Raw genomic sequence first — 22,831 nt, 5'->3', positions numbered from 1 at the left:
CTTGCCATTTTTTATTAAGCAGTACTATGAAGTAATTTAAAATAACCAGTGTCTGTGGTTCTCTGAAAATTAATACCTATGTTGTGACCTTTTAAATATTTAATTAATAAAATAAAGCAAACCTAAACTAGTGAGTAAATATGACAGTTTTGACTTGTACTATTTTAATTATACCATGATGGTTTTACTTTGGAGGAGTTAAATCACTGGTCATTACCGTGTCCCCAAACAAATCAATCTTTTCTTCCCTATTAGAAAATGAAACGTAGTTCTTTTAGATTCATCAAAGCATTTATTCATGTGCAAGACATTTTCTTGCCTTTAAGAAACTTAAATCTACTTATTTGCCAAATCTTTTGGTTGTCTAGTGTTTTAGCTTCTAAGTACCAGTTTGCCATTTTTTCTCTGCCCACTGCCCTTGCCCTCTTTATTTCATGTCTGAATTACTGTGGTAGCCTCTACTTATGAATGGTTTTTTAAAATTCTCAGCCATTATGTCTTCAGATATTGTTACTACCCCATTCTCTTTCTTCTGTCCTTCTGTGACTAATTACACATACATTAGGCTCCCCACCTCCATCTTGCTATCAGCTTTCTTGAACACATTAATCACATTTTAAAGTCTATGTCTGATAACTCAGATATGTCTGTTTATAGTATTTGTTTTTCTCTGGGCTTTTGGTCATTTGGACTTTTCTCTTGATATTGTAGGTAATTTGTGTGTTAATTGTAGAGATAAGCTGAGGCTTTGGGTAGCATTTTATTCTACCAGGAGGGTTTACTTTTGCTTTTGTCAGGGAGCTAGAGTGGGAGCATATCTTCTTAATACAGTCTGGGATTAAGTTTATTGAGGCTGGGCTTCAGTCTTTATCACTCCACTTCTACTCCGAGAGTGTAGCCCTTTGACTGTCTCCAGTGAACAGCTAAGGTGTTTACCAGGGCTCCTGCTCCTTATGAACCAGGAACTAAAATTTTTGTACTTCCTAGCACCGTACAATGTCTGAAATCTCTGCTTAGTATTTCATCTTCTCAGCTCTGCTGCTTCAGATTTTAAAGCAGCACTAAATATTGGGTTCACCTCTCTGGTCTTCCTTTCTCTCCAGATTTTGGACCCTCAAGTCCTTACTGCCTTGATAGCAATCCCATGTCTTTAAGCAAAAAATTTTTTTTAAGTTTCTTGACCAGCTTTTCTTGTTATCAACAAGCTGTTATCAGAAGTGGAAATCTCAAATCAAGTAATTTTTGAACATAGTGTTGTCATTTAATGGGCTGTAATCTAAGGGAAGCTATTTCATATATAGTATAGGATAAAGCAAATAGATTGATGGATAGATTTAATAGGAACCAAGATTTTCACTGTAAGAGAAAAGAGATATAAATATTTTTTAAAAGGCAAGGATAGACTTTGAATGTTAAATTTAGGTTGACTATCAGTATGAACTCATGATTTTTTAAAATAAATATTTCCTAACTAACTCTTCACTGAAAGGGTCTAGAAGCGATGACGATAGTAATGAGCACAGCTAGTACCCAGAATTTGGTTTCTAAAAGGAACCAGTACTTGGATAAATGGCTCATTCCAGGTCTGGAGCAGAGAAAGTAAAGGTGACTTTGGGACCGTTTATGGAGCTAGAAAGCAAAGAATTACTAGAAGACTAGTGGGTTTATGGTAAAAGGCCACAGATGCTGGCTTGGAAGAGATGCCCACTGGCTAAGTTTGGGACAAATTGAATATTAAAGTAAATATTGATGGTAATGGATCTGAAGACATTAAGTAAAATTAAAAATCTAATCCATAGTGTTAAAAAATAAGTAATTGTAGCTGCTGGTAGAAGGAGGAGGTGGAGAAAGTTGATGGTTTTACAGAAGCTATGCAATAAATGTAGAAGGAAAGATAGATTAGAAACATCACCATTTTATGATTTTTGTAATCCCCAGTATAATAATCAGTTCAAACAAGGACTATCCATGGATTCTAAAATATTGGGTGGAAGATGGGGAATGGATGTTCACTACCTTAACTAGGTGATTAAGTCTGGTTTCATTAAATGTGGGATAATTTGATATTATATTCCTCCTGATAGTATGCAGTAAGACATACATACATACATACCAACTGTGTAGTATTTATTCCTGCTAAACAATGATTAGCCCAAATTAAATCATAAGGAATCACTCAGACAGATCTAAATGTGCAATAATCTATCACTGGTCTGGGCGCATATCAAAAGTCAATGTCATTGAAAGCAAAGTTAGAAAAAGGAGTCAGGGAGAATACGCTAGAGTCAAGGTGATTAAAGAGACCTAATCAAAATGCAGTGAATTGACCGTACTTAGGGAGAAAGAGAATAGCAATAAATGGCATTTTGGGTGACAATTGGAGAAAATAGAGTATCGACCATATGTTAGATGAAAGTTTGATATGATTAATTTTATAGTGTAATAATGGTGTACAGAGAATAGTTTTAATTTTACGAGCTGTATGTTGGAATGTTCTGGGGTGGACAAGAAAAAAAATGTGGCAAAATGTTGACAATTGGCGAATCTAGGTAAAGGGTTAACAGATATTTATTGTACTGTTCTTCAACTTTCTTGTAGATTTGAAAATCTTCAAACTAAAAAGCAGGGGTAAAGTACCTAAAATTAAGTAGTAGTCAATTGGGATCTGCCTTAATAGCTCCATGCTACTGTACTTACTGCTGTGTTAGCATTATACTATTCATTTGTCTATAAATTGACCAAAACGATTTGGGTTTATAGAATAGATTTACATGATGATTGATTTATCTTTCGACAGGTGCCTTGGAGCACTATGTTAATTGCCTGGATATGATAAACAAGAGGCTACCTTTTGGCCTTGCTCAGATTGGAGTGTGTTTTCATCCCGTTTCTGATACTAAGCAGACACCTGATGGTGTTAAAAGGTACACAAAAAATGGGCAGATAACTTGGCCTTGTATTTAAACAGTCACTTTCACTTTGGGATAGATTATATAATTTTCAAATAAGTGATTATCTGATATTTCTGATATCCAAAGAATCGGTGAAAAGACTGAAGCTTCACTGGTATGGTTTACTTCGGCAAGAACTGCAAGCCAGTGGCTTGATTTCTGGTTACGTCATCGACTCCTGTGGTGGAGAAAGGTACTACAATAATTACCCCTAATTTAATAATGAATAGGCAAATTGTCTCAGAGTGCCAGAAGTAATACTTCTATATAATAAATGAAATTTTATTGACATAGCTATGTTATATTTATGAGCTATAATAAATTAGCAAATACAAATAAAAAACTCTTTATAATGATTTTCATTGTTCCATAAAACAAAGTTACTTTGATAAAGACATTTGTTGATCTCTCCTCTTGCTCAGAAACTTGTATTGGTAAGACTTTACATTCTAAGTAAAGTTCAAACCCCCCACCGGCATTCATGGCTGGTGTAGACTCTGACCCTTGCCCATTCTTACAGTTTTAGCTTTTGCTCCCGACCTCCACGAACTCTCCATATTAGTCAGATGGTTCTGTAATTTACATCAAGTTTTAGGGTATGTTGAAAAATGAAGGAAGCATTTTTGTCTTGCCATTGTCTTATTTCTGTAACTCTTAAAATCCCCAAACACCCACCTAAATGGAATGATAACAGTCAGGTTCTTCACAGAGGGATAAGAATGGTGAACATGTGATGCTCTCTTCTTTATCCCGCTTGGTTCATGGTTCCTTCCCCTGGTATCACCACAGAAAGGTTAGATAGCATCAGCAGTTTTTCTCTGTACTTCTTTCAGGTAGAAGAACAATATTTTTAGCAGTACATTTACTCATATTTAATTGAACTTAATTTTTGTTTGGGACTTGACCAGTTTTATTCAGTTGCTGCAGGAAACTTTAGTTTTTAATGTTTATTTTAATAAATTAATAAGACAAACTTAAATTTTCTTTTCCAGTTTGCCATGAGTCCATCTAACTTCAGCAGCAGCGATTGTCAGGATGAAGTGGGCCGAAAAGGAAGCAAACTCTACTACAATTTTCCCTGGGGAAAGGAGCCAATAGAAACCCTGTGGAATCTAGGAGATCATGAAATTCTACACATGTATCCCGGAAATGTGGCCCAATTACACGTACGTTTTACCTTGAGCTCCTTTGTGTCCTCTACCCAGATTCTCTAACTGTGATCATTTCTGAGCCAGTTGAGAGTAAACTGTAGACATGGTGCCCCCTGACCTCTTAATACTTCAGTATGTACATCTCAAGGACAAGATCTCACCTACATAATTGCGATGCACCATCAAAATCAGGAAAGTAACAGTAATCCACTATGACCATCCAGTCCACAGAACCCTTCAAATGTAACTAGTTATTCCCATATGTGCTTTATAGATCCAGGGTCCAATCTAGGATTATGTATTTCCTGTAGTTTTCATGTGTCCTTAGCCTCCTTTGAATGAACCATGCTTTTTACCTTTCCTTGTCTCTTATGACCTTGACATTTTTGAAGAATACAGGCCAGTTACTTTGTAGAATCCCTCCGGTTTGAGTTTCTCTCATGTTTCCTCATGATTTATGTGTTTTTGCTCAGAATGTCATAGAAACGGTGCTGCTGTCTTCTCAGTGCATCATATTAGGAGGCATATGATACCAGTTTGTTGCCAGTGATGTTAACTTTTATCACTTGGCTAAGATGATGCTACCAGGTTTCTCCAATGTAAGGTTGATAAGTATTTTGTACTTACTAATTGGTGAGTAATTAATGTCTTTTGTGGGCAGATACTTTAAGACTATGTAAATAACCTGTTTCTCACCAGATTTTGACCTACCAGTTGCAGCATCCATTGATTCTTGTCCAAATCAGTTATTACTATGAGGGTTGCCATATGGTAATTTTTATTGATTTCATCATTCTAGATTTACTGATCAGTTTGTATTCTGATTGTATGAATCTAAAATGTAATTTTAAACAAAAACAAAAGCAAAGCATAAATGCAAAACAGAAATAGACTCATAGACACAGAATACAAACTTGTGGTTGCCAAGGGGGCGGAGGGTGGGAAGGGATAGACGGGATTTCAAAATTGTAGAATAGATAAACAAGATTATACTGGATAGCACAGGGAAATATACACAAGATCTTATGGTAGCTCACAGAGAAAAAAATGTGACAATGAATATATATATGTTCATGTATAACTGAGAAATTGTGCTCTACACTGGAATTTGACACAACATTGTAAAATGATTATAAATCAATTAAAAATATATAAAATGTAGGATATAATATGCTTGCAACTATTTTAAAATCACGCATGTGCTTAGATAAGGCAATGGGCACATTTGCTCTATAGTCAAATTAACCAAGGTTTGGATCCCAGCACTGAAACTTCCTAGCAGTGTTATCTTGGATAATTCAACCTGTGCAACTTTAGCCAGGTTAATATGTGCTTATTTTGCCTCTATATAAAATGGAGTAATAGTAAATATGATATTTTGTGAAAATTGTGAAAATTCCATGAGACAATGCTCAAGAGAGCTAATAAAAGTGTTTTACCTTTAAAAAAAAATGTAATTTTAAGAGACAGTTCTGCTAAATACTTTTTGTTCTACTTTTCTGTGAAGGGCCGAGATGGACGAAAAAATGTGATTCCTTCTGTTTTATCTGTAAATGGAGATCTAGACCGAGGCATACTGGCCTACCTCTATGATTCGTTCCAGCTAACAGAGAACTCCTTTACAAGAAAGAAACATCTTCATAGAAAGGTGCTTTTGATATTTCATAGATAGACTTGGGAAACTAAAAATATATGTTTCTCCCCCCTTTTTTATGTTAGTGTAATTGGTTTGTAACATAAACTCTGAGTAATAAATTTTTAGGACAAGTAATTTCAGTATTTTTCAGTTTTTTTTAGAATCTGGCCACAGGAATAGTAAGCAGGTTCTCACAGAATGGAACAAGGAGTCCCTGTTGGGTAATCCCAGGGCCGTTTCTGTTTGATCTTGGGCCACTAGACAGCTGTCTTGGATTCTTAGCCCCTGAGGCTTTCCATTAATGGCTTCCATTTGTGTCAGAAGCTGAGCATTAAGCAGGAGTAAGACAGACCAGCAAGACTCGTGGTATTGATCTCTCTGCTTCTGATCTGACCCCAAGTGGTTGATCACTGGACATACATAGTTCTGGTCAAGGGAAAAGCTTATTTTAGGATATGCAGTTTGAGCATTTTTATGGGCTTAAAATCAAGAGGGAGGATTGAAGCTATAGGAGAGAAATGACTCATGGAGCAAGATTTTTGAACAGGCAGGAAGGATCAAGACAGAATCAAGAACACAAGTGGGGCGATTTATCTTAGAAATGAGTTAATTGAAACAGCAGGCAGGAAAGAAACAATGGTATAGATATAAATAGGCTACCAGTGCTGGTTAGCCCTTGAAGGAAGTTTTACTCATATTCTCTGTTTTCTTGGAGAATTGGGAAGCAAGATTATTAGCTTCAATTGTGGCTGAGTAGGGGTTTAAGTGGCAAGAGTTTAGAATAGTCACATTCCCCTTGAATATGAAAAGAAGTTTCCCCAAATCAAAAGCTGTAACACGTTGAGTGCTCAGCTGGGGTCAGACACCATGAGTTTGTAGCCCCACTCTGCATAGTGATCTGTTATGCAGCACTCGTTTAGCCTGGTGTGGCCACTTACAGAATTGTTCTGGGGGTTGGGATTTACAAGATGTGTATAGCAAACGAACAAGGCGGATCCTTTCTTTTGCTTATACCCCACATCCAAACCATCAGCAAAACCTATTTGACTCTATCTTCAAAATATATCCTGAATCTGACCATTTCTTACCACCGCCACTGCTTCCACTCTGATCTAAACCATGATAATCCCCCTGCCCCGCCTCATTGAGTGGCTCTTTTAAAAGGAACATGCTCCTCATCTCACTCAGAGGAAAAGCCAAAGCCCCTGAAATGTTTTACAAACTCTCCTTTTTGACCTCCTACTCCTTTCCACCTCACTCAGTCTACACCAGCAGCACAGACCTTGTTTCTAGAACATGACAAGTGTGCTCCCAGCTCACAGAATTGTCATTAGTTCTCCCCTGTGTCTTGAATGCTCTTCCTCCAAATCCACATGTATTGTCCTTTAACCCCCTTTCAAGTCTTTGCTCAAATGTCACCTGAGAGAGAAGACTTTCTCTTACCACCTTATTTGAAATTGCAAACAGCCGTCCCCCAACTCAACTCTTGCCAGCACTTTCTGTCTTCTTTGTTTTTTAGCACTTGTACTTTCAAATATGTTACTTACTTATTTATTTTATTATCTGCTTCTCCCATCGTGAAGGACAGGGATTTTTGCCCCCAGCACTTTGAACTGTTTCTGGTACCAAGTAGCCATTCAAATGTTTGTTGGATGGATGGATGGATGTGTAGAGTGATAAGTTCTGGCAAGAGAAAGTGATAAGCCATATGGCCCAGGCTGGGAAGGGAAGGCAGTAATGCCAGGAAGGGGTATTTTGTCTAAGAGAAAATGGAGTTGTCAGAAAATGGGAGAGCATCAAGTAAACTTATTTCTGCAGAACATCTAATTGGAGAAATCTATGAGCAGCTGAATATACTCGCTGATACATCATTACATGATTTTTTATGACCTCAGCCAGCCTCCATTTCACACAGAAAATTTTAACTGTTGAAGAAGCTCCATATTTATTAGTGCTTGTGTTATATTTAAACAAGATATGCTTCCCCCCCCCCCTTTAAATTGTTTTAGGTGCTTAAACTTCACCCTTGTTTAGCCCCTATTAAAGTTGCTTTGGATGTGGGAAGAGGCCCAACAGTGGAACTAAGACAGGTGGGTTAAATGAGTTTTAATGTAATGATTTCAATTATAACCATTATTCCAAGTAAATGAGTAGTTTGCCATTTAAAGTTTTATTTTGAGTCATTTATTTTAAAAAATTTTTAAATTAAATAATGAACTGTGGATAAATACTATGGTTAATTATAGATAATTTTAAGTATAGTATATTAAAGAAACTGAATACAATTCAGTGGATTTTGCTGTTAATGTCATTCCCAGTCATAATTGCACTTTTTTTAAATGAGTATGCATAATTTTGGTAATCAATGTATTTGTACAGTTGTCTATTGAATTATTTCTAGCCCCTTCCCTTTTTAACTTAACACTTTTGATACTTGTTGGTATAAGCACAGATTCTAGATCTGTAATCTTATTTGATTTTTTGTAATCTATCTGGTCAAATTAAATACTCTTTAAAAAAAGCCAGGACCCTTTCAGCAGTCATTTCTGCCTGGGTGACTCAGACCCATTCAGAATCTGAGTGGGGACACTAGAAAGATGGACTCAGCTTTCCCCAGCTCCAGTGGAGTGGCCTGGGAGGTGCGTATCATGAGCTCAGGGAAAGGGAAGATAATGGCTTAATTTCTGCATTTCCCCCAGGGTCCTGTAGGAGGCTTCCCACCCCCCTTTGCCGTAGGTCGCAAGTTCCTAGGGTTTTTTTGCTTGAAGGTCAAAGACTCTGCTCCCTAGATTTTTGTCACTACCATTGCAGGCCTGTTTTTGTTTATAAGAATATTAGGAGTATTTTGTGCCTTTGGTATTTTACCAAAAGAGTAGTGTTTTGTATGTCTTAATCTGTTTTTAACTTTTTCCCCTCATCAGTATGACAGGGAATCCTTACACATGAAACTTTTTGGGCTGTGCAAGAGTTTTTGTGGGTTATATACACGAGGATGGGATTTTTGGACGAAATGAATATGTATCCTTAATTTCACTACATCAGCTAGATTGCTCTCCAGATTGGCAGCACCTGCTTGGGCTCTTCCATAGTGTGAGGGCTCTCATTTTCCCATGTCTTCACCTGCACTTAATCATGCTTAGGGCTTTTTCGCTCCTTTTCTACTTTCTGTTAGAGCACATTTTTTTGCTGACAGCCACTAACTTACTAAAACTCATGTTTATTTTTCCCTGTTAATTTCTTAGTTTTATTAGTATCTATATTCTCATCTACCCCAAAAATATCATGTACTTTAACACCCATTTACTTTGCTGTGGTCTCTCTGGGAACTTGTTAGAAATGCAAATTCTTGCCAGACCTGCTGAATCAGGAACTCTGGGGTGAGGCTGAACCACCTGTTTTCACAAGCCCTCCAGGTGATGCTGATGCTAAGTTTGAGGAACTCTAACTCAGGCACACCTCCCCACCTCGCCACCATCTCACCCCCTCCCCCACTTTGCCCTTTCCCCCGGGGACATTTGGTAGTGTCTGGGGACATTTTTGGTTGTCACAATGTCAGGGAGGGGGCTCCAGGCAGCCAATGGAGGCCAGGGATGCTGCTAAACATCCTGTGTCAGCAGTGCCAATGAGAGGAATCCTGCTTTAGGGTTCTAGATTGTTTAAAATTTTTCTTTGTTTTGCTTCACATTGTTAAAAAAAACAATAAAGTGTGCTATGTCATTTACTCATTACTTGTGTATTTCCAGTTGGCTTTTGTCTCCAGCATTCCTCTGAAACTAATCAGTCCTTCTCTTCTTGAAACATTTTCTTAAAAAAAAAACCATTTTCTTTAGTTGGCTTTAGGAGTACCACTGTCCTGGTTTTCCTCCTCCTTTTCTGGCTCCTTCATTTCCTTCACTAGCTCTTCCTGACACTGTAGTATAACCATAGGGCTCAGTTCTCAACTCTCAGATGAGTTTAGGGTTAACATAGCCCTTTGGACTTAACTGTATTTTTCTGATAGAATCTGTTTTGCTTTTGTTTATTTTTGTTTTGAATAATGATAGTGATAGTAAAAATCCTTACATTTAGTATAAAATTTTCAGAGATTTGCATCTAGTATTCAGCTTTGCAGTGCTTAAGTTCTTCAGAGGAAGTGTACAATCTATAAATATACAATATATAAATTACCAACAATATTATCATGTAATTAGAGGAATTTATGCCCATTTTAAAGATTGAAAAAGATGATTGATGGTTTCACAATAATAGGTTAATAACTCTAGCTACTTTTCTTTCATATTCAAAGGTTTTGTATTTTTCCCCAGGTTTGTCAAGGGCTGTTCAATGAATTACTAGAGAATGGAATTTCTGTGTGGCCTGGTTATTTGGAAACTGTGCAATCCTCATTGGAACAACTTTATTCAAAGTAAGAATTGTCTTTTTGTCACTAAAAAATGTTTATTCAGAGATTTTGATTATATGATGTTTCTTTATGAGTAACAAAGTTCTTCTAAATATGTATATATAATGTAATTTAAAATGATTCCTAACATTCCTGTTTACAGAACCACATACCCTTAGTTAATTGCTACAGCAGGGGACAAAACTCATCAGGTATATTTGAGCACATACTATGTGCAACTTCAAGACTTAAGATCATGAAGGGTGTGTACCTGAGTCTATCAGTTTATCAGGGATGGAATTATATGTATTGGATGCATTTGTTGAATCAGGACTGAGGGAACCTTGTGGTTGATTCTAAGGCTGAGTGGAAGATAAATTCCATTCCAGAGAATAGAGAAATAGTTTCCCCAGTGATCTGCACCTCTGTTCATCTGATTACTCAAGACTGAAACCTGGATATTGTCCTCAACTCCTCCCTCTTCCTTAGTGTTCACGTCCAGTTCATCACTAACTGTTGTCATCTTCCTAAATATAGCTCACATCCACATCTCTCCATCTTCACTACCACTATAGTTAAGATCACCAGTATCTTACTCTTTTAACTGGATTATTGAAATAATCTCTTAATTGATCTCCCTGTCTTTAGTCTTTTCCCTGGCTATTTTTATTAACTCTATTTTTTAATAAAGTAATTCATTCTTCCCTACTTTGGGTTTATTTTGTTGAGTTTGTTTGTTTATTGTTTGTTTTAGCTTTTTGTGTTGAATGCAAAATATGTTGAAACATTTTAGGTGAAAAGCTGTGAAGTTTAGTGTTTTGCTTCTCAGTTCCCTTGTAACTTGTTAAAAATATACCTTTCAGGTGATGTCATAAGAAAAATAGGTCTCTATAGATAAGGCAGCTGATGATTTTATCATGTATAAAACGAAGGGGTGCTTGAACTTTCTAGTGTTCTCATGCTCTAAAATCTTATCCTTTGAGTCATGTGAACATTGTCAAGTTATAGTTGTTCTTTATATGGTAAAAGCTTTATTGTCCCAGGATATTTTTATCCAGATATTTACTAAGCACCTACTATGTTTCACGTACGTTGATACAGCGGTAAACAAGCCAGAAACGTTTCGTGTTTTCATGAAGCTTATATTCTAGTGGGACAAAATAGACGATAGACAAGTAAATAGATAAATAAGAAAATTTCTGGTGGAGTCCTACAAAGAAAAGGAATGTTAATGAGATAGTGTGACTGGGTAAACAGAAAGAAGGCCAATCTGGAGTATGTTTATTTAGTTATTGCTGAACTAGAAACTATAAGTTACTAAATTTTATATTAAGCATGATTTTGGTATAATTTGTTGTACACTGATCTTAATATTATAGTAGTATTAGAAGAAAGTTTAGTCTAATATAATTTTCTTGGATTGTATTCAAGTACCAAAAGTCTGAGGTCGTTCTGAGGTTCATCCATACTGTCACTCCAAATGGTGTGTTTAGGTACCAGTGTTTATTTGTTTTTATTTTCTTTTATGAATTTCCAGCTATTACAATAAGAAGTCAGAAACCTTCTGAAAATTTTACTTTTGATAGTTCAGAAACTTGAAAAATGTGTTTATGGGTTCTGCTCTCAAGCCCTGCTTTTGAACTTTGTGAGTGTTGAAAGTGGCATTGACTCTAAAGTAACTAAAACTGGTAGTGTGCTGAATTTACAGTTTATATTTGTGCTCATGTTATTTCGGTTAACTACGTTTTTTTCTTAGATATGATGAAATGAGTATCCTCTTCACAGTGTTGATTACTGAAGCTACTCTGGAGAATGGATTAATACATCTGAGAAGTAGAGACACCACAATGAAGGAAATGATGCATATATCCAAAGTAAAAGACTTTTTAATTAAGTATATATCATCAGCTAAGAATGTATAGACTTTAATATTTGTATAATAAATATTCTCCTTTCCTACTCTGGTTGTCTTCGATTTTTCTTTAGCCCCTTTGCACTTATGAAGTGCATGTTTTTGGTGCTTTTTTAAACTTAGTTTTTATTATTTGTATTTCTTCATGTATTTCATGGTATCAGGAGTATGTTGAGCTATAGGAAACAAAACTACTGCTATATTGGATTAAACAAATTAGAGTTTGTTTTCCTCATAACAAGAAATTGAGGGGGTAGACTGTCAGGGCTGGTACAGTTGTTTCCTCTGTGGTAGTTAGGGACTGAGGCTCTTGCTGTCTTTCTGTTCCACCATCTTTAGTATGTTGGCTTTTATCTTCATGCTTGTTGCTTCTTGGTCACAAGGTGATTGCTAGATTGTTAGCCTTCTCATCCATACCTACTTAGGAAGAAAATCAGAGACAAGAGCTGGACGGCCAAGACTCTTCCCTTTTTAATTAGCAAAGTAAAAGCTTTCCCAGACATCCTTATCAGAAGACTTACTTACATTTTAATTATCAGAACTGAGTCACGTGGTCATTCCTAGGCCAGCCATTGTCCAAGGAAATGAGAATACCATGATTAATTTGGACCAAGCACAGTTTATCCCTTGGGGCCACAATGGTGTCTTATCCTCTCTGAAATGGGTTTTGTTATCAGGAAAGAAGAGGTCTTTATGGAGTCTGCCACATGTATGCTGTCAAATATGAAAGATTAACCTAAAACTAAATCTTTAATAATTAGAACATTTATTGATTTTTTAAAAAGCAAGCTAAAATAAATGTTGAATGGCATAACCTTATATTACATACTATTTCATGTCTGATTATAATAGATATGTTTGTAAGAAATCTTTGAACTTTATGTGCTGATTGTGTTTGTGTTATACTGTTATCAACCTGACAAAAATTCCAGCTGATAATTTGTGCAAAATGTCTTAAAATGTTGGCTAACTTGTCTCGGTTGACTTTACTTCATAGGTTTTTACTTTAGGGTCATTATTTTTTGTTTTGGAGGAGAATTTCAAACCCAAGCATATGCCAAATAGTACAATTAACCCCGTGTACCTGTCACTCAGCACCAACAGCCATCAACCCGTGCCCAGTCTTGCCTCACCCTCCCAACACCACCCTGCCATATTATTTTGAAACAGATTGCAGCTGTCATCTCATTTGTAAATATTTTAGTTAAGACTCTTGTTAACCATTCTCACACATAAAATTAACACTTGGTAATACTAAGGAATTATTGACAATTTCCTTGGGTGTGATAATGGTATTATGGTTTTATTTTTCTTTTTAAAAAGTTCTTATCTGATAGAAGCACATACCTAAAATATTTTTGAGTAAAATTGTATTATCTAAGACTTGCTTTTAAATTTAGCATAAAAAAGAGTGGTGGAATATAGATGAAAAATAAGAGTAGTGCTGAGTTGTTGAAGCTGAGTAATGGGTACATGGGGGTGCATTGTACTGTTTCTTTTTGTGTGTGAGGATTTTAATAATAAAATTTTTAAAATACCAATTCTTTAATGTCAGATATCCACTCAGTTTCCGGTTGTCTCATAATGTTGTACTGTTTGTTTGAATCAGGATCCAAATAAGGCCCTTTAATTGAAGTTGGTTGTTAGGTCTTTAACTAGGTCTTTAGTCTCTCTTATCCTGTAGATTTCAGCTCATTTGCTTGCACACTCTGTCTCTCTCTTTCCAGCTTTTTTTGTAAGATATTTGAGTTTATTGTTTTCTACTGTTTGGATTTTGCTTATTGTATCTTCTTGGTATAGTTTACCCTGTTCTCTGTATATTTCCTATAGATTGGAAATTTAATCAAGAGGCTTGATCAACTTCAAGTTCAGTTTTCGGGGGGCAAGGTTGTCTTATAGATTGTGTTCTCCCGTCAGGAAGCAGTAAATGTCTGGTTATTTCTCTCTGGGGGATGCTAGCAATTATTGACCGACGCCTAAATCAGTCAGTTCATTAGAGGTGGCAAAACGGTGATATTCTGATTCTATCTTCCTTCTTTATTTATTAGCTAAAATACTTGTATAAAGAAAAGCATCTCATCTACCATTTGCCTGGCGTATGGGAAAGGTGGAAGAATTGTTAGATTCGTCCCTTTTAAAGTTACTCTTTTTCATGCACAAATTGTCCTATCTTTGGCTAGAGGAGCCTCTTCAAGTTGGCCTCGAGTCCTTTTGACACAACTTCAGTAGTCCTTGCTAGCATCCTTGGTATCTAATATAGAGATTGTATATTTCAGAGTTTTCTCCAAGGAGCCCTGGTTCCTTTTATTGGAAAACTGGAGACCATACTCTTGAGTGCCAAGGGTGCTCATTGTTAGAAGGCAGACTTTGTTTCTAGGCCTTTATAGTGTTCAGAGCTAGCAAATGTATGTGTGTATGTGTGTGTGTATACTCCCCCCCAATTAAAAAATGCATCATGAATTTATCAATACCTTCAATTCAAATTCAGGACCACAGAGTGTGTGTGTGTGTGTGAATTAGCTTTATTGGGATATGATTTACATACAGTAAATTTATCTATTTTTAATGTACAAATTATGAACTTTTACAAATGTGTAACCACCACCACAGTGACAATCTAGAACATTTCCATCATCTCCAAAAAGCCCCCTTATGTCCCATTAGGACTTCAGGGTTTTTGCTCACACATTTTTATCTCCTCCCACACCAGAAATCCCAATTCTCGAGAATGCTGATGGTGATAAAATTAGAATGCCAGGCCACACAGCTGTGCCTTTGCTATATTTCACCTTAACCACAGCACTCTCAGAACTGCAATACCAATATTATCTCCATATAGCCACTTAAAAGTTTAAATTTCAATTTTGCAGTTTTGTTTGCAATATTTACTTGTAATATAACCGTGAGAATCTAAAAATTTTTTTAAATTATTTTTCTGAAGAAAATCTCAGTCCTACCCACAGGTACCTTTATTTAAGGTACTTTGTTTTCTTAGGGGCCTCAGACTTCACAGGAGGATTGTATTCCTGATCTCAGGTCAGCTGAACTGCACTAACTGGCAACAGAATGTTTACACTACAGTTGAGGTAAGTAATGTTGATGGAGGATTATCCAGATCAGAGTTGTCCAACTGGGTTTACAATCAGAATCTCCTGTGGAGCTTTATAAAAATAAGTATATTTGAGCCCTATCCCAGACAGACCTACTATTTCTTTTAACAGTGGGGCCCATATAAGTATATTTTAAAATATTTACAAGTCCCGGTTTCTGATGTTCTCCCCAGTAGTAACTATTAAATTTATCAGAAAGCTGCATACCTAGATGGTATTGTTTTCACATAACTTCCCTCCGACTCAATTACTTTTAACAAATTTTCTTTTACCAAATGCCTTTAGGTATTACACCACACCAGTATGTATTGAAAGATGTTATTAGAAGTAGCTCTATGAAACTCACTCTTGATTTAGCCATAAGAATGTTCTTAAAGATACTAATTTGCTATGTTATACAGTGTCTTCCTATAAGGAAGCATGGGAGAAATTGCTCTTAGATTTAAATGCCAGTGATAGTTATGCTTCTCCTAAGCCTGGTCTGTTACTATATGTGTCATGTATCTATTCATTTGGTTTATTCACAAAGGCTTTTTGAGCACCCAGTTCCCAGGGACTCCCAGTGCTGGGGATGTAATGGTGAACAAAATAGACAAGACCTTTCTAGGGGTGGGCAGGTGGGAAAAAACAATAAGCAAGTAGGTGCTTGGACAGTTTCAGGTAATTGTAGGTAGTGATGTGCTATGAAATAGCACAGGATGATTAGGGTAGTTAGTGTGCTTTACATGGAAGATCAGGGAAGTCTCTGAGGACATGACCTTCTGGCCGAGACTGAATGATATGAAGGAACCAGCTGTGTGAAGATCTGGGGCAGCACATTCTGGGTAGAAGGAAATAGTAAGCGCCAAGGCCTTAGGAGGAAAAAGGCGTGGAGTGAGCAAGAAATACCAAGCAGGCCAGAGCAGAGGGGAGAAGGGGAGAAGATGAGGTGGTCAGAGCCCACAGTGCTTACAAATATGGGGGCCACAGTAAGGAGTTAGCAGGCAGGAGGTGGAGAACGGTTTGAGCAGAGAAGGGACATACTATTATTTGGAAAAGATCGCTGTGGAGAGTGGAGTGTAGAGGAGCAGAATGGAAGCGGGGAGACCTGCTACGGGCTCTGACAGTGCCCTTCCTAGGTCTGGCGAGAGGAGCCCCTGCCCTGGGCCCTGCTCTGGCCCTTCTCCAGCTGTGCCTTTCCCCATGGGATATGGGAGGGGCCAAAGAGACATGCTTAGAGGTCATTGTAGTCCTTTGGTGTCTAATTGTTCGAGCCTTTAAGTTTATGTACTACCTGAGATCTCAGTTACTGTCTCTGGTAGTGTGTACTGAGGAAGGTCAAAGGCAAGGCATTAGTCCATGTCCCTCCAGGGCAGTAAATGAGAAAGACAGAAGCATGAGCTTCCTCTGGTCAAGTCCACACTTTACATCGTTCAGGAGAAGCAGCACTGAGAGAAGGCAGTCTCCTTAGGTTGTAATCCCCCAGCCCTGGGAGCAGAAGGGGCAGAAGGGACAAATGCTTGAAGGCAGCTGGTCAGAGCACACCTGTTTGCAGCTCTTCATCCTAGCAAGATTTCTTGCTGCCCTGATGTTACCTTGCAGATGCTACCTTTTCCCAGTTCCCTATTGGCTTGTTGGCCTTTTTCTTTCTTTCTTTCTTTAAAATAAATTTTTTTTGTAGGGGAAGTAATTAGTTTTAGGTTTATTTATTTTATTTATTTATTAGTGGAGGTGCTGGGGATTGAACCCAGGACCTCATGCGTGCTAAGCAGGCACTCTACAGCTGAGCTATACTCTTCCCCTTCTCCTTGGCCTTTTTCTTAATGGTTTGTGAGAAGTCATTGTATATTGTGGAACTTCATACTTTTTATTTTTTTTTTTTGTTTTTGCTTGTTCTTTTTTTTTTAACATTCTTTATTGATTTATAATCATTTTACAATGTTGTGTCAAATTCCAGTGTTCAGCACAATTTTTCAGTCATTCATGGACATATACACACTCATTGTCACATTTTTTTCTCTGTGAGTTATCATAACATTTTGTGTATATTTCCCTGTGCTATACAGTGTAAGGAACTTCATACTTTATTGCAGACGTGGGCACAAAAATATTTTCCCCTAGTTTTTCTTTTGACTTAGTTTATGATTTTGAATGTAATTTTTAAATGTTTCATCAAATTAAACCATCATTTATGTCTTCTGGATTGTGGGTCATATCTCGAAAAGACTTTCCCTCTTAAAGATTATTATAGAATTCCTCCTGTTTTCTTCTAGCATTCCTGTGGCTTTATTTTAGGTATTTTAATATTTGAGCTATCTGAATTTATTTTGTAAAGAATGACTTCCAACTTACTAAATGTGGTTCTCAAGTTTTTACAGTATGTGGAATAACCCATCTTTTCCTCATTGATTTAAAATGCCGTATTTTTCATATATTAAACTCCCATATGTATTTAGATCTATATCTGGACTTTTTGTCCTGTTACATCTACAGTTTTCTACTAGTCCAGCCATATACAAATACCACACTTTCAAAATCATGGTAACTTTATCTGTTTTCAAACCTTAAACACCTCTCTGTCTTCCTTTCCCTCCTTCCCTCTCTCTCTCGCTCTCTCAAACACACACACACACACACACACACGTTTATTCATATGTTTCTTGAATCCCACACCCTTTCTCATCAAGTATATCATGTTGTTCTTCCGGTGTGAATGAGAACGGAGAAACCTCCTTGTCCATCTTTGTCTTAAAATGTCTTTATTTCCCCCTCAGTCTTGATTGATATTTTGGCTAGTGTGGTAGCTATTTTGATTGGCTTTCTTAAGCCACATCATAACCCTCCTTCTGTTTGGTGGGGTCAGAAACAATACGATTCCCCTGCTGTCAGGGTGTGGCTGTCAATGTCTTCCAGCAATTAGATGCACTCGCGTAGGACCTGGAAAGTGGAAGGGAGTGGTACTTTTCACTGCAAAGCCAATGTCTGCGGTGACAGAGCTCCACACTCCACTGAGCTCCGGTTTCTGGGGGCAGCAGCTGTGGCAGAGGCAGCAACGATGACAGTAGCCACAGTAGTTCTCTGGTCTCCATATTGTAAGAAATGGAAAAGAGAATTTAGCAAGGTTGTGGGTACAAAGTCAACCGAGAAAAATGGTTGTGTTTCTACATATAAACAACATGAAGGAAAAATACAACTTACCATAGCATCAGAATATCAAGTACTTAGGACTAAATCTAACAAAAGATGTGCGAGATGTTTATGCAGAAAATGATAAACTGCTATTGAGAGAACTGAAGAAGGCATAAACAAATGTTGAGATACTTGTAGTTTGGAAAACTCAGTATTGTTAAAATGTTATTTCTCCTCAAATTGATCTACAAATTCAATACAATGTCAATCAAAATCACTACTGTGTTAATTTTTTTTTCTTTAAGACAATAACAAGCAGACTCTAAAATTTATATGGAAATGCAGAAGGTCAAGAGTAGCTAAGACATCCTCACAAAGAACAAGGTGGGAAAATCGCTCCTCCAGTTATCACAGTGTATTGGAAAGCTGAGTATGGTATTGACACAAGAGACAGATGAACAATGAAGCAGAATCCAAAGCCCAGAAAGAAACCCACATGGATATGAACATTTGATTTGTGACAAAGATGACACTACATTTTAGTCGGGAAAGGACAGTCTTTTCAGTAAATAGTGCTGGAGCAACGGGGTATATCCATTCAGGGGAGGGGAAGGAAATATGATGCCAATTTCACATCACAAACAATTCCAAATGGATGGAACCTGAAATTTGAAAATCAACTAAATAAGCCTTGAGTAGGTAGTAATGTAGGGTAATACTTGTGTGACCTCAAATTGAGAAAATATTTCTTCATGTGGACATATATACACAAAAAAACAATAATCATAAAGGAAAAGGCAGACACATTAAGTCCTTAAAATTTCATCAAAAGGTACCATTAAGAAAATGAAAAATCAAGGTACAGAGTAGGAGGACGACTATTAAAAAAATAAGAAAAAGTCAAAACAGCTCAGTAGAAAAACAGACTTGGTACCTCAAAATAAGCATTTCATAAAAGAAGAGATCCAAATGACCTATGAATATAGGAAAAGTTGCCTAGCCTTATTAGTCATCGGGAGATGCAAATTAAAATCCCAGTGCGATGCTACGAGATACCCACAAGAATGGTTAAACTAAAACCGCAGTGCCAGCGTTGGTGAAGATGTCAGGGAATGGGAGCGTCCAACTGCTCATGGGAATAAAAAGGTGGTAAACCGACTTTAGAAGAAAAGATGGCATTATCTACTTGGACTGGAGATAAACGTCCCCCATTTCCCAGTACTTCTACTCCTATGTATAATCAACATAATTGCGTACACATGGGAACCAGGAGCTGCATTCGTAGCATAAGGGCATAGCTGCATTAATAGACCCAAGCTGACAACAACCCAAATGTCTGTCAGCTGTAGAATAGATATATTATAGTATATTCAGACACAGGAGTACTATTTAGCAAGGAAAAGACATGAATTACAACTAGATGCAGCAACAAGAATAAATCTCACAGATACAATGTTGAGCAAAAAGAGCCAGACAGAAGAATAAATGCTATACAATTCCATTTATTTAAATTCAAAAACAGGCAAAACTAAAAGTGGTGCCTAGGAATGCATAGTTAGGTTATAAAACTATAAAGAAAAGTAAAGGTGTGATTCCCGTAAAAGAGGAGTTAAGCTGGGGAGATGGGGTTGTGATTGGGAAGAGCCATGCAGAAGGTTTCTGTGCTGCTGGCAATATTTCATCACTGGTGTTCACTTGATATAATTTATCAAGCTGTAGATAGATATTTGTGTGCATTTCCAGATAGTGTATGCTCTATTTCACAACAAAAAAAAAAATTTAAAGAATATGTGGATTTGTAAAAAAACCAAAGTGAAACTTCTAGACATAAAAAAAACCTAACTATTGAAACGAGAACTCATTAGATCCTCTTCCCATTCCTTTTCCTCTTCTTCCTCTTCTAAACAATTTAATCCAAAACCATGGGGCTGAATTTCTGTGCAGAGGGTAGCCACAGTAAGTCGAGGTGAGTGAGGACTACATGAGGATAAGTACACAAAGCACTTAACAGTACCTGGAACCTGGTATGTGCTCAGCCCATGGCAGTTACTACTTTTGTTGTTATAGTTGTTACAAAGGAAATGAGAGAGGGCATAGCAGCCACCAACCACATCCTCTGGGCCTCACCTGCATCTGAGGCCTCACTCACTTTGTGTTGACAGTTTCCTGCTTCAAGTGTACAACACATATCCAACATTTTCTGCCCAGGGCTTTTCAGTGCCCTGGGAGAGATGCCAGTGGAAGCCCACTTGGAATGCCCACATGCACAGCCTAGAAGTGGGGGAAGAAGGGGAGGGTATAGCTCAAGTGGTAGAGTGCATGCTTAGCATGCATGAGGTCCTGGGTTCAATCCCCAGTATCTCCATTAAATAAATAAATCTAATTACCTTCCCCCATGAAAAAAAAAAAAGGGGGGGGGGTAAGCATTGCCTCCTTGGGCAGCCCTCAGCCAATGGGGGATGGAAGCTGAGGATAAATGCTTCTCACTATCAGTCCTCCAGTGGACAATTCTAGAGACATCTTTTCACTCCTCATATGGTGCCAGTAGGATCAAGCCCCCAGTTGCCCACCGCAGTGCCTAACTCAACCTTACACCCTTGACTGGCTTTTCCTCCAGTCCCTCATGCCTGTTCCCTCATGCCCCTTCTGTTCCACTGAAGGCCTTTTCTCAGGCTTTGCTTTCAAGGCTGGCTCAGGATAAGACAAAATATCAGAAGACCCTAGAAAGCAACCCTTGGAAATGGAATTACTTCCGGGATGAATGGCAACAAGGACTCTGTTGCTGGTGATAAAGAGCAGTGGAGATAACCCTTAGATGCCACTGATTCACAATTACTAAGACTTTCTCCTGCAGTGGGGCAGGGGGCAGGGGTAGATCATGAAACTCCAGGTTATGCAACAGTCCTAGCACTTGAAAGGCATGAGGCATGGTAATGATACGGATGGTGGAGTTGGTTGGCTTCTACTAACTGCTTTAGAAGATTTGCAAAGAGAAAATGAGAGGCTGTCGATTCAGGGCATGCTGTGAAACCCAGGGGCATTCTGGACTTCAAGACCTCAGAAGGTTTAATAGGATCAAATCCAGTTACTGGTGTTATAGTCAGTAATTTGCGAGCCCCTCCCCACCCCTTGCATTGGCTTCTTTCCCTCTGTTTCACTCTCCCTGAGCCCTCACTCCTGTTCCCTTGAATGACCTCTCATAGAAACCATTTGCACCCAATTCTTGCCTCAGGCTCTGCTTCAGGAAGACTCTCAGGTTACGACATGAAGAAGCTAATGGTGGTCAAGTCGTTAAGTTTATGGCCCCAAAGACTTAAAGATTTCTAAGGAAAGCAGCCAGTTAGTATGACTCAGGGTAAGCACCATCATATTATGAATAGCTAGACTTTTTCAGTTCTTATTTTGTGCCCTGCCCTGTTCCAAGCCTTTTGTCTTCACTACCTGAGTTAATTCTCACAGCAGCTCCATGGTGTAGATATTATTTCTCTCCCTCCTCCTCCTCCCCCACATCCCTTCAAATGAGGAAACTGAAGCCCAGAGAGTTTAAGTAACTTACCCAGAGTGACACAGTTAGTACAAGACTAAGCCTGGATTATGCTCAGTCTGACTCCAGAGCCCCTACACTCTTAGCCTCTGTGATATACCGATTTCCTCCAAATAAATGTATCAACAGAGAAAAGGGGGAAAATATGCTCACGAATGCTGCTTTATGACAACACATTCCTCAGATTCATCTGGACCTGTGTGTGCAGTATCCCTTCCCCCCGAAGATGCATTCCCATAGCTAGTGCTTCTGCAGTTCTTTGCTAGGATTTAAGTCCCAGTTCAACCACTTACCAAGCTGGGGGTGACCTTGTAAAATAAATTACCCCATCTGAGCCTAAGTTTCCTTACCTGTAAAAGCAAATTGATAATATTGGCCTTGTAGGATGTTACACAGAGTTAGTGTCTAATAGCTGAAAGCTATGATTTTTCTAGTCAGAGATCCATTGTTGGGAAGACGTAAGACAGGTTCAGTCTTCTTGGCTCACAAGAAGAGCCAAGCAGAAAAATTTGGGCCAAGTTATTTTGTTTGTCTGGAACCCCAGAAATGCCTCCTGGTTTTTATTGGACTTTACTTATAACTCCTAGGTTGAGAGATTCAAACCAGAAATTATTTTGTCCCCTGTAGTAGGCTGAATGGTGGTTCCCCCAAAAGATAAGTTGTAACTCCTGGAACCTATGACTATCACCTTAATTGGAAAAAGGGTCTTTGCAGATGTAATGAAGTTAAGGATCTCAAAATGAGGTCACCCTGGATTATCTGCGTGGTTCCTAAATCTGCTGACCAGTGTCTTTATAAGAGAAAGGGAGAGGGAGAGAAGGCCATGTGAAGAAAAGGCAGAGATTGGAGTGATGCTGCCGCAAGCCAAGAAGCACCAGAAGCCACCAGAAACTGGAAGAGGCAAGCAAGACTTCTCCCCCAGAGCCTTCAGAGGGAGCACAGCCCTGCTGACACCTTGGTTTTAGATTTCTGGCCTCTGGAACTATGAGAAAATAAATTTCTGTTGTAAGCCACCATTTTGTGGTAATTTATTACAAC

At 38.0% G+C, this 22,831-nt stretch overlaps 1 protein-coding gene across 5 annotated transcripts in view; it reads left to right on the top strand.

The window, feature by feature from the left end:
* POLG2 (DNA polymerase gamma 2, accessory subunit) overlaps positions 1 to 22,831 on the top strand; it is a 68,819-nt gene that overhangs the window by 2,351 nt on the left and 43,637 nt on the right. For 2 of the 5 annotated variants that reach the window (XR_012499615.1, XM_010948675.3), the window contains exons 2-9: positions 2,798 to 2,924; positions 3,039 to 3,144; positions 3,944 to 4,117; positions 5,610 to 5,750; positions 7,748 to 7,828; positions 10,043 to 10,143; positions 11,876 to 11,993; positions 15,027 to 15,117. Coding sequence is in view for 3 of the 5 variants with exons in the window: in XM_010948675.3 (XP_010946977.2) it covers positions 2,798 to 2,924; positions 3,039 to 3,144; positions 3,944 to 4,117; positions 5,610 to 5,750; positions 7,748 to 7,828; positions 10,043 to 10,143; positions 11,876 to 11,993; positions 15,027 to 15,086 (908 nt within the window). In the remaining 2 variants the exon portion in view is untranslated. Of the gene's footprint in view, positions 1 to 2,797; positions 2,925 to 3,038; positions 3,145 to 3,943; positions 4,118 to 5,609; positions 5,751 to 7,747; positions 7,829 to 10,042; positions 10,144 to 11,875; positions 12,079 to 15,026; positions 15,118 to 21,481; positions 22,810 to 22,831 lie in introns of those variants that run through there. The other 3 variants (XM_074343495.1, XR_012499616.1, XM_010948676.3) reach the window with 3 other exon arrangements.

This window comes from Camelus bactrianus, chromosome 16, assembly GCF_048773025.1.
Source record: "Camelus bactrianus isolate YW-2024 breed Bactrian camel chromosome 16, ASM4877302v1, whole genome shotgun sequence".
In the NCBI taxonomy this organism is placed as follows: Eukaryota; Metazoa; Chordata; class Mammalia; order Artiodactyla; family Camelidae; genus Camelus; species Camelus bactrianus.
Note: the sequence above shows the minus strand (reverse complement) of the source record. Positions and strands in the feature narration are given on the sequence as shown.